We start from the raw sequence: 13,125 nt of genomic DNA on the forward strand, positions 1-13,125 counted from the left end.
ATTTGCAACCCGGGAGAATAGAGAAAAGAAATGGGACTCCACTTTTCAGATTTAGGATGTTGGATTGAAGATGTTCTGCTACTTTTTGAAATATAACCTCCTAAGAGATAGGGGTGAGGTGAATGAGAATCACCTGGCACCAATGTAACATTGTCAACTCATAAAAAATGTATTTGTTGGGATTATGAGTAGAGATAAAATCTATTTTAATTGAATAATTTTTTTTTGGAGGAATTCAAAAATCATAATGCATACATCAATATTATTTTTTGATTAGTAATTGGCTCAGGTAAATTTGAACTTCCTTGTCATCTTACACAAAAATTTAATTGTATGGTTTGTTGAGAGAAAAAAATTCTTGCAAATTTGTCAATAAGACAGGAATAAGATAGACATGTGATACTTAGACCACCTTATAGTCTGTCTATATTTGTATTTTAAACTCTATTGCAATAATTTTTTTTTTTACAAAATATTATTGTCATTAGATACAATAAACATGGTGTTTGTACCTTTTTGTTGTGAGCATAGGAAATCTAGGTATAAGTTACCTAAAGAGTCTTCTTGTACAGAATGTCACATAAACACTACAAACTCTAGAAATTTAAGTTTGCAATTTGAGCACTTTATACCTGAAAAAAAGGTCTAGAAATATCAGAAAAAAATGAAAATTTGAATGAAATTTAGATAAATGAATGGTGAAATCAATTTGAATTGGGGAAATAAAATACCTATTCATTCATCCATATTTTATTCCACACACATGACACTAGCAACATCCCATACATCATAAGTCCAATAATAAAATAAGTTATGGCTTTGGATACACACATGGGCCATGGATGTGTTTCACAACTTATGCCATCTAAGACTTCAACCAGATATCTAAAATTGACTGTACAAATAACTAAATACAAACAAACCATAGTGAGCACAAGAAACCACCGTTGAAACAGACTTTTATCTCTGTTAATGGATGATCTCTCTACCTCAAAGGTATACAAATGCAAATGCATGAAATATTAAGATTTGTTGTTAACCCTTTGCTCGTCATTATCTTTGGTTGCATTCTTGTGATTCTCAGAGTTTTTTTTTTTTTGTAATAGTAACTATCATGGTAACATCATCACATTTTCCTCCAATAATCCCATAAAACTTTGACCTCAATTGAACAAAAGAAATCCTAAAAGAATAATGAAGATGTCAACACCCAATTTTATCTATCCTTACTTCTTTTTAATTAAAGTGATATTACTCATGTTTTATATTTTCATTATGTTTTCTTTTGCTATTTTATTCATCCTTCCTTCAATTTGCTTTATATCTAACCATTTTTTTATCTTTTATCTTGCATGATCAGAATTTGTAATGTTATGTGTAGTTGAGCATTTGGTTGTTGCAAGATTGCATGCCCTGAAACATGCAAATTGTATTGCACTCAACATTTTTTTAGATGACTGAGGCATATCTTGTGCTGTCTAGTCTGTTATTTTTTTTATTTGGCCGCTAAAAATATTGATTAATTAAAGTTATCTATTTTGCCGAATCAATCCTGTTCAAATTTCAAATCTAATTTTTTTATTCCATTTGTCAAAAAATGAGCATGTTTTATATTCGGATTACTTTCTCTATTCATTTCTCTTTGAAAGTCAATTAGTGAAAAATCAATTGAACTATCTCATTAATATTTTTGCAGGTATATATGTTAATGATGGTAAGCCTTTCTAGCACCATCTAAATTTAATTGTATCATTTTCATTCGATAAGTTCAAGTACCAGTTACAAACTATACATGAAATAGTAGTACTGAAATTGTGAATAATAACAAACAAATAATTTTTTTTTTCAAATCCCCTCTTCTCCATGCTTCTCAAGCTTGGCGAAGACTCAACAATAATATGTTGCATTTATGATTATTTCTTGTCGTATAATCATGTTGTATGCACCATTTGTACAAACACCATGGGGAATGAATTGTCTTCCACATTAGTGTATAGGATCGTCAACATTTACTCAATACGTAATCTTAAATCCACATCCAATGTTACCTCAAGCAAAAATTAAGAAAAGAGAGAAGTAACAGAGTCTATATGCAAATCAATTGTAATAAATTTGACATACTAAATACACATATCACTCACAACCAAAAACAAAAAAATAATAGAGTAAGGGAAGGAAGGAACATAAAATAAAAATTCTAAAATAATAAAAATAATTAAATCACATATAAAGACAACTCAAGAACTACTTAAACTCTCATTCTCCATTATACTTGGAGATAGGTAGGTAGGACTAGGGAATTACCCTTGCCATATGAATAAAACATAATTTATCAAAATTCAAAATAAAATAAAAATAAAAATAATTGGATGAATAAATTCATTGCCCTTGTTATAATTAATTCCCGGTTGTATTTAAGGTGAAATAAATCTTTTAAAAGTTATATGTTTAATCAATTAAAGGTAATCATTTTTCTTAAAATGGATGTCGTAGGGTGCTAACCCTTTCTTTGGACGTAATGAACTTTCGAATCCAAATTTGGTTTTTGAAGACTATTTTTTGTATACAAAAATTTGTCAATGCTTTTTCCCGTAGAATATCGGTAGAGACTCCTTAACAATCCAAAACATTGTCATTTTGAGTTTTTGTTGTCTTGCTGCGACCTCGGTTGCAACAGAAGGTCAAGAGTGAATGATGATGATGACAAATACGAAGAAACAACATAAGGATTGTTATTAATATAGATAGAGGTGTTTACGGTTCAGATTGGTTTGATTATTCATAAAAAATCACTCGAACCAAATTTATAAAATATACGTGGTTTGATTTTTATTTAAAATAAAATTTAAATCAAATTAAACTAATATTTTGTAGTTTGATTCGGTTTGATTTTTGCAGATTTTATTAAAATATTATTTCATTAAATTTTTTATATTTCTTTTCATTGTTTAAATTAAATTACTTTAAAAAGTTGCTAATAACAATTTATGAAACTTATTAATATGTTAAACTTTCTATAATAAAAATTTGTAAATTTTCATCAATTTTAAACTAAACATATTTTAAAAATATGCCTAAAAAAAAAAATTTTATATATTGTATAAGTTTCATATACATAATACTACAAAATATTATCAAACTCAAGTGATATACATATAAGAATGTATAATACTAAAGTAATATAAATATTAATATAAGTATTTGGTTCGAGATTTTTGATTTTTTAACATATTTTGTTTTTATTTTGGATTCATTTGAATTTAAACATCCATGAATGTAGGTGTCGGTTAAGGAATAAAATGAAAAAATGTATTTGTATTAGATTAATTATTTTTGGAAAAAAGAGTAACGCTTTCTCAAATATAAAAAACGACATCAAAATTTCATTAGCCGTACTCGTATGAAACTTTGCTCTCACAGTTTTAACATGGCATAACAAAAGGAACCATTACCAAAACCCTTTTTAGTTAAGGGATCATTTACATTTTTCATTACAGTATCAAATAAGAAAACATAGCAGTATATATCGTTATTTTAAGATACTAAAAGGTATTTAAACTTAACCGACCCATACAGAAAGAATAGAGACGCCAAAGACATGGAATAACCTGTATTTAATACAGTTATCTTGGTTAAACGACATATAATTTTACTGATTCCTAAACTGCTTTATCTAGAAAATTGTACTAATATATTATCTATTATCGTGTGCTACCTAATATAACTAACGGATATAATACAACTCTACTGGGTCTTGCATCATCATAGTTTGCTAAATTATGAAATTCCCAGCCTTAAATTAATAACCGCGTGCATACCATAGGCAAGGATGCCAAAGGCTTGCGTATACCAAGCTTCGGCACGTGCAATTCAATTATTCAAAGAAAACAATTAGGTTTGTAACAAGTGCCTGCGTATGATAATCTGCGTTGACACATTTATATAATTACTCGGTGTGGCCAAAATGTTTGTCACTTAGGTTAATGCATTTTTATCCTATAAACATTTATATCTAACATGATTTTAAATCGCAACACGTTATTTATCATTACAAAAATAATTTGGATATTTAATTGGAAATATAACTAATGCAACTGTAATTGGATTGCAGTTCGTCAAAATTTTAAGACGAATGTTACCACCATTCTCTAACTAATAGATTTTCTTTATTATTGATAAAATATTAGATATCATTTCTGAAATTTATTGAAAGAAATTACTTAGAAGTGAAAAAGGGTTTTGCACAAAAAGCACGAAAAGGTAAATAATTAGTTACGCATAATGCATGATTTCTGTTAAATAACTCTTTCTAGTTTTATTTTTAAATAATAAAAAGAAAGTACCATATTTTATTCTTGATTTCGTGGTAACTTCATTTTTCGTAAGAGGGGTTTTAAATATTGCGAAAGAAATTTGACCAATCTTTGTATCAACCATACATCCATCATGATTTTTATCAAATGCCAAATTAATTTTATATTTTTAACTTCAAATTAATTATTCAATAAAACAGTTTCACATCTTATCGTGCTTTTTTATACAAAAGAGTTTCTTAGTACTACTATTTAGCAATTTTTTTAATAAATAACATTACTTCCCCAAGAAATTAAAAAAATAGCATTACTCTTTAGTCTTTATTATTTTAAGAAGGAATGTGACTTGTATAGTTTCTTGATAAAATTCAATCAATAATTAAGCGTGTGTGTCACTAACCACACTTGTCAAACTATAACATTTGCATCTAAAATCATGGTGAAGTCTTAATATAGTTAACTAAATGTAAGTTGTGAGCAGTTTCAAAATTGTAGTTTCTTTTATCTACCACCCCTATTTTCTTAAAACCCTAGCTCCATCATCTGCATCGTTGGGCAACTATATATTCACTTAAAATACACAGCAGAGAATAAGGAAATCTTCGTGTGCGTGTTTGGTAATTTTCAAACATGTTCACTATATTTCTAAACACAATCAGATCCAGTTACGTATCATAAAAAACGGGAAAGGTTTTCTCATGAAGTCTATAAAGGAAAAACCATATCTTTTCTCACTACTTATGTAAGGTAAATCATTAGCACCATTCAACCAGTTAATTAAACCTTTTTTTTTATTGGTACATTCAGTTAAACCCTTTAAAATATTGTTAATCAGCATTTATTGTAATAAATTCATTTTGCAACACTTATGTTGACAGAATCACGGAGAATATACCACATTCATGACCGAAAGAAAAAAAAAAAGGAGGAAATACATGGGATGCAGCATAGACAAATAAGGAACTGAATTAAGTGTAATTAACTTGTTTCGGTTTTCATCCACGCTCTTCCACCTTCTCACCCTCTCTGCTGCATAGACAAACACATAGATGCCACATTTCAGGCACGCGTCTGCATATGCACCTGTAAATTATTTTGTGAGAAAATTATTTTATGATGATGCGTAGTGATCCTGCAATTATTTAATACTTTAACTCATACTTGAAAGATAAATTTAAATTTAAATATTCCAACTGACGAGAAGAAAAAAGAATCTTTTATTCATTTTTTAGCAGCCACTTATTATTTATTCAAATATATAAACATGTATGATTACGTAAAGCATAATGACTTGTGCATAAATATTCACAAGTCGAGATCATCATTGCATTATCTAAGTAATTTGTTAACTGCTCCTAACGAATCATCATCATCATGGTTGCTTTGTTTTCTCCTCCAGTGTTCTCAACCAAGGGATGGCTTTTAGAAGAGGAGCCATTAAGCTATGATGTGTCTTCGGAGTACTCATTTCCCTATCAATTTTATTCACCACAGACACAGATTGAGGTTGAAATAGAAAGCTCAACTGCACCATCCCCTGATGACCCTGCCATGGTCAAGAAGCTTAGCCACAACGCTAGTGAACGTGATCGCCGCAAGAAGATCAATAACTTGGTTTCTTCACTTCGTTCACTTCTTCCGGTGGCTGATCAAACGGTACTTTATGTCCCTACTCTTCTTTAAATTGGTAGCCACAATCTTTTGTAAGAACCAATTTCAAGAAATTAAGATTAATGGATTTCCATAGCTTCTATGATCGATGATTTCTATAATATATAACTTTTATTTAATTCATAAAAAAATATCCCATTCAATTCAAAATGACTGGTGTTTTAAGTTTTATTTTACACAAATTAAGAAAAATAAGTATTTCACAACAATAATATTCATTAAGAGAAAATTTTATAAATATATCTTTATTTTCTTTCTTAATTTTAGTAAATGTATTATTAAATTTTTTAAGTCAATAATATTTATTAGAGAGTAAAATAAAAATAAATGTTTTAATATCATTGATGACTAAGAACATTAATTGATATTATTTTTTTATTCAATAAAAAAAGCATTAGTCAGTTTGAGATGGAGGGAGTGTATAATTTTTTTTTGCTCTAGGAAGGGAGTATATAGTTAGAAAACTACAAACTACAAAACAAATATAAACCATGTTCCTTAGCTTCACATAATTTTATATACAAAATATGTACTATCTGTTTCTATTTCCTATGCGCATTTACATCATATTAAATCTCAATAGTAAGACACAAAATAATAAGAAAAGCAAATGATACTTCACCTATTAAATTTACATCAATAGTTATCTCATTCCATGTTAATTAATGTCGTTGCAGAAAAAAATGAGCATTCCGGCTACAGTTTCGCGAGTCATAAAATACATACCTGAGTTACAACAGCAAGTGCAATCACTGACTAAGAAAAAAGAGGTGCTTCTTTGGAGAATCTCTCGGCAATTGCAAGGAGATGCAGTGAACAAAGAATCTCAAAGGAAAATTTCCCAACACAACTCTGAATTTGTTGTTTCAACAAGTAGGTAGGCTCAACGACTGTGAAGTTGTTGTTCACATTTCTTATGAGGCTCAAAAGGCTCCACTATCCGAGATCTTGCACTGTTTAGAAAATAATGGTCTTTATTTGCTAAATGGTTCTTCCTCTGAAACCTTTGGAGGAAGGGCTTTCCACAACTTGCATTTTCAGGTATGTTTAATTATAAGCTTAATTGGTAAAATTTACTTCAATTTTTTAAAAATTAAAGATAAAAAACATCAAATTAATTTATTGGAAGTAAAATTCGCTAAAAATTAAAAAAGTAAAAGTAAAAAATACAATTAAACCTTTATTATATTTCTTCTTTCATTGTATTTTTTTGGGTTTATTGTTGTCTCCAGTTTTTCATTTTATTCTTATACAACTTTTTAAAAGAAAAAAAAAATCCATTACAATTTATCTATTACTATTTTAAAAGTTTAAGGTAACATTAATCATTAAGTTTTTCATTATATCCTTACTTTTATTTTTATAAAGAAAAAAATAAAAAAGAAATGGTGGTGTCTGAAATGTTAAAGTAATAAGACAGAAAAGGGACATTTAAGTAGAAAAGGACAATGCTAATGCTAATTAATGTCCTATGACATTGGTTAATGATTAAAAATGCATGAAAAATTTATAAGAACATATAATATTTAAATTTGAGAACTAATGAAGTAGTCCTGCTGTTTCTGCAGGTGGAAAAAACTCAGAGATTAGAGTCCGAGATTCTAACTGAGAACCTTTTGTCGATATATCAGAACCAAAGGATTTTATAATCAATCTAAAGTTGGCTCTCTAAGTATGATAAGTGCTCTCTGATATTAAATTTGACACCAAAAAAAGTCTGCACATATTTGGTCTGTATGAATGGCAAGTTCATCAGAAATCAGAATGGAGTAATCACATGCCGCCTCTATATATATAGTTTGGTAAAAAAAAGCAACTGAGTAGGAAGGTGTGCATGGATTTTAGGAGTTAAAGAAAGAATGCTGTATAAACATAAATTTCTTCACGACTCATGTGATACTCGTGACAAAAGACACCAATAATATTACTAGATAAGTATATCAACATCATTCTCGGCAACAACTTGAGGAACATAGACAACTGGTTCCTTTGGTGCATCAGCAAGCACTGCGACAACCTTTCTGCTCGTTGCCATGCTCTGTGAGGAACATAGACTCATGTGCTCACCCATGTCTATATGCACAAGGGACATCAGTGACATCAATCGCTCTTTCATGTGAGCTCTTCTTTCACTATTACGACCACCAATTATCATACACGTGAAGTCATTTTGTACATGAAAGTTCAACAATATGAAGTTAGGCTATTTTTTTAATGTAATTGTGTGTAATAAAATACACATACAACAAAAACATTTTTCCATTGCATCTAAACAAAGAAATGAACTCACTTGGTTTCCAGAGATGGTGGCAACTGGTGGCAGAGTTTGGCTGTGGCATCTTCAGGGTTTCAAGGAAGAAGGGTGAATGCAATGCAAGGAGAGGGAAAAGGGTTAGAAGAGGAGTGTGAGAATGGGTGGGAGAGAGATCCGTGAGGGGTGTGGGTGAGGGGAAAGGATTAGAGCCGGTAGTTAAAGAAATTTTATAAATTTTAAGCTTAAATATAATTTCAATCTTGCTTAATTTATAATTTTGATCATTTTATTTTAAAATAAAGATATTTAATCTCTCATAAATAGAAATCTATAACTTTGAATCTTAGATTTGCCTAAATTTTATTTATTTATTAGTTCAATTGAATTTAGACCTCTCTGGTTTCTTGAAAGCCGAGAAGTCCTTGAACTAACTACATTCATATTACTAAGAGTATGCACTTTCAAGTAGGTCACATTTACAAAGAAGATAATACTTTTGTAGATTCTCTTGTCTCTCACGCGACTGCATATATTTCTTTCTGCTGGTGGTAGGATTGCACTCTCTCTTTTGTGGCAGTAAAATACAACAAAAATATGATAGGTCTCCTTAACTATAGATTCTCTTGATATATAGTTAGGTTGAGCTTTCACAGGTTTTAGTTGTCGTTCCCCCATGACTTTTTCGTACATCTCATCCTTCCTTTTTTTTATTAATGATATTTCTTTGGCTTATATTTCTTCTTAGTCCCAGATATTTCTTCTTAGTCCCAGATAGTGGTGTCAACCTGGTTGGGATTCCTTACGTGACTGAGTATACAAGCTAATCTTAAAAAAAAATTTAGACCCAACATATTCATCTAAAATACCATTAATTAATAATTTAATTAACTTAAATGTAATAAATAAAAATAAATAAATGTAGATAAAATTAAAAATATTGTAAAATTGAGGAATCAAATGTTTGGGATTGGGCATCCTTTATGTCGTTCATATTAATACATACTTTTTTTGGCTGATAAAAAAGAAGAGAAATCAAATATTTTTATTTTAAAATAAAGGGACAAAATAGGAGAGATCAAAGTTGTATTTAGGTCAAATTTTTAATTAAAAGATAGGGTTGAACTTAGCAAATAAGGGCGATAGAATAGCAAACCCTTTAACTACAATACAAATGAGCCCATTACCTTGTTGGTAAATGTCTCCACCATTTCGCAATACCATTTACCCTGGAGGGTCTAATCCTGCTAGTGACTAACTCAAGGTGTTAGCTAGAGACCCACGAGTCTAATTGACCGGCAGTTTGCATCACACTTATCTCTTAAGTCCAAGATAGTTTTACTTGATATGTTCATTCATAATAGGCTACAAAAAGCGACTTACTGACACTGGACAAGGTTATTGTAGCTTGAAGTGAATATGGCAATTATTATGAATAGATTTAAGACTTGGGTAAAAGGTGTTTATTGCCTTTTTGGTGTCAAAGCCATTATTTTTTAGGAGACTAGAACCTTATTTTTAGTTTTATTCCTATATTTTGCAGGTCGAAACATAACCAAATTTGCTTAGAATTTTAATGTACAATTGTCATTTTAGATTGTTTATTTTTTAATATGCAAAGGATAAAACATAGAGATATCTCCAGTATTATCCAGCAGGGTGTCAATGACATATTGGTAATGCAAATAGAAGCTCATTAAGAAGATCACTACTCAAGGCTAAATTGTAAGCAATTTTATTCAATCATAGCTACTCAATTAGACATCGGACAAAAGAGAATCTTCCTGCAGATCGAGGCTTGTCCACCAAAGAAATTTTAGTAATATTAAAGAGAATCAAACTTGCATCCATGAGGAGGACAAAAATTAATTTTGAATGCTTGATCACTTGTATTATCCCACATTGACTAGATTGTTTTTTCCCTCATCATGTTTTAGTGTGTATATTAACTAATTTAAAAAGTTTTTTTTCTCAGAAACTAAAATGAAAATATGTGTCATGTACAGAGATTAAATTAAGAGAAAAAAGAGTAACATTTTCTCAAATATATAAAAAAACACACCAAAATTTCATTAGTCATCCTCAATAATATCAAAATTAATAATGAATAATGAATATTTATCAATAAAAAAAATCAAAATTCAATATAAAAATAAGAGAGACGACAAAGACATGAACATACCGACGTGGGAATAGCCTGTATTTAATACATGCAGTCATCTTGGTTAAACGACGTATATTGTTACCGACTTAAAAAGTTCTTTATCTAGAAAGTTAGTACTATTTTTATTTATTATCGTGTACCCAATATAACTGACAGATATAATACAACTCTATTGGGTCTTGTATCATCATATTTTTCTATGTGTACGCTAAATTTTAAAATACCCAGCCTTAAATAATAAACCCGCGCAAACCATAGGCGAGGAAGCCAAAGGCTTGTGTATACCATGCATCGGCACGTGCAATTCAAAGAAAACAATTAGGTTTGTTACAAGCGCCTCCTTATGACAATCTGCGTTGACATATTCATATAGTTACTTGGTGTGGCCAAAATGTTTGTCATTTAGGTAAATGCATTTTTGTCCTATAAACTTTTATGTATAGCATGATTTTAAATCGCAACACGTTATTATTATAAAAAGAATGGATATTTCATAGAAAAATATGTACGTACTTACATGTCTTCTTCGCATTTCTTTCTCATTTGAATGCTACCATCAAACAGAGCATAAATGTAAGTTGTTACTAGTTTCAAATAAAAATTGTTGTTTCTTTCAGCTTTTATATATACCAATACCGTCCCTTTTTTCTTAAAATCCTAGCTCAATCATTTGCATCGTTGACTAACTTTTCACTTGAAATACGTATAGCCAGCTAGCAGAACCGAATTATAAGAAGATCTTCCTGTTCACTAGCTATATTTGTAAACAGAATCAGATCGGTTTTCATAAGAGATACAACATGTGGAAAGGAAGAAAATTAAGAGTCGCAACCAAAACACATGCTATGTAATCAGCGATATAATCTACATCTCAAATAATTTGGAAAATGCTTCTGAAAGGTTAGAATAATATTGGGGTGGATGACTTGAAATACTAATTAAAGGCTATATAATCTGTGTCTTTTTCTTCTATCAATTAAGCGTTCTTTGTTTGCAAGGGCGAGCCAGTAAATGTACTTTTGTGGCTTCTCTGCAATAAGAATCTAATAACCAACCATGGAGTCTATTCAGACGATACCTTATATGTCTTTTCTCACTACTACATAAATAAGGTTATTGGCACCATTTTTTTTTACCGAAACGAGTTCATGGCATTTCATTCATAATCAAGTAATTTAATTGGCACCATTTAATCCTCTACATTTGTTAAAAATATTGTTAATACTTTTAGCAATAAACTTCATTTTGTAACACTTATGTTGGCAACATCACAGAGAATATACCATACTCCACACATTCATGAAGAAAAACAAGGAGGAAATACATGGATGCCACATAGACAAATAAGGAACTAAAATAAGTGTAACGTTAACGTGTTTTGGTTTTCATCCACACGCTCTCCCACCTTCTCACCCTCTCTGTTGCATAGACAAACACATTTAAGACACGCATTTGCATGTGCACCTATATAGTTCTCTAGACCGAAAATTATTTTATGATGATGGATAGTGATCCAAGTGTAATTCGTTCAATTATTTTAATACCTAAACTCTTACTTAAAAGATGAATTTATATTTAAATATTCCAACTGAGGAGGAGATTTTATTCATTTTTTTGCAGCCACTTACTATTTGTTCAAATATATAAACATGATGATTACGTAAAAGGATAATATGAGTATTAGCGTGTATATATTCACAAGTCGAGATCATCATTGCATTATCTAAGTAATTTGTTTACTGCTCCAAGTCCTAACAAATCTTCATCATCATGGTTGCTTTGTTTTCTCCTACTGTGTTCTCAACCAAGGGATGGCTCTTAGAGGAGGAGCCATTAAGCTATGATGTGTCCTCAAAGAACTCATTTCCCTATCAATTTTATTCACTACAGACACAGATTGAGGTTGAAATAGAAAGGTCAACTGCACCATCCCCTGATGACCCTGCCATGGTCAAGAAGCTTAGCCACAACGCTAGTGAACGTGATCGCCGCAAGAAGGTCAATAATCTGGTTTCTTCACTTCGTTTACTTCTTCCAGTGGAAGATCAAACGGTACTTTAAGTCCCTTCTCTCTCTCAATTAGTCCTTTCTTTAAATTGGTAGCCATAATATTTTGTAGGAACCAATTTCAAGAAATTAAGATCACTGGGTACTCATAGCTTCCACGTGACCACTGGGATGTTTATTTATTCTTAAAATATACTACATAAGTTAGAAAAATACTAATTACAAGATAAATCTAAACCATATATAAGCTTTTTAGCGTCTCATAATTTTGTAGTACAAACATGCCGCTGTTTATAGAAATCAATATGCATACTATTTTGCTGACAAAATAAAAATCGAACTAATTTATCCCACAAAAACTGGCAAGAGGCCAATTTCTATAAAGATGTTAAAAGCAGTATATTTTATGTTTTTAAGAATATTAACAAAAGAAATTGTAAAACAAAAACAATCACCGTTTTCTTCACAATATTTAATTAAAAAAAAAAAACTTGAAAATAGAGAACCCTAGGCCTTTCATTATTATAAACAAATTTACACATAATAACCACAAAATTATATCAAAAAGTGAATGAAACTTTAGCTAAATTATCATCAATAGAGATCTCAGTGCATGTTAACGTTGTTGCAGAAAAAAATGAGTATTCCGGCGACAGTTTCGCGAGTCTTAAAATACATACCTGAGTTGCAACACCAAGTGCAAGCACTAAATAAGAAAA

The 13,125-nt window shown here is 30.2% G+C and overlaps 1 protein-coding gene and 1 pseudogene across 1 annotated transcript; both read left to right on the forward strand.

The window, feature by feature from the left end:
- Window positions 1-5,647: 5,647 nt before the first annotated feature.
- Window positions 5,648-8,975, forward strand: LOC100819279 (transcription factor ORG3-like; annotated as a pseudogene).
- Window positions 8,976-12,103: 3,128 nt separating this feature from the next.
- BHLH322 (bHLH transcription factor bHLH322) lies at window positions 12,104-13,121 on the forward strand (the record flags this gene model as incomplete). The annotated part of the gene is made up of 2 exons (XM_006604267.4): window positions 12,104-12,451; window positions 13,038-13,121. Coding segments are annotated over exons 1-2 (366 nt in total), but the record flags the coding sequence as incomplete, so codon positions are not given.
- Between the last annotated feature and the right edge of the window lie 4 nt (window positions 13,122-13,125).

This window comes from Glycine max, chromosome 19 (genome assembly GCF_000004515.6).
Source record: "Glycine max cultivar Williams 82 chromosome 19, Glycine_max_v4.0, whole genome shotgun sequence".
NCBI lineage: Eukaryota > Viridiplantae > Streptophyta > Magnoliopsida > Fabales > Fabaceae > Glycine > Glycine max.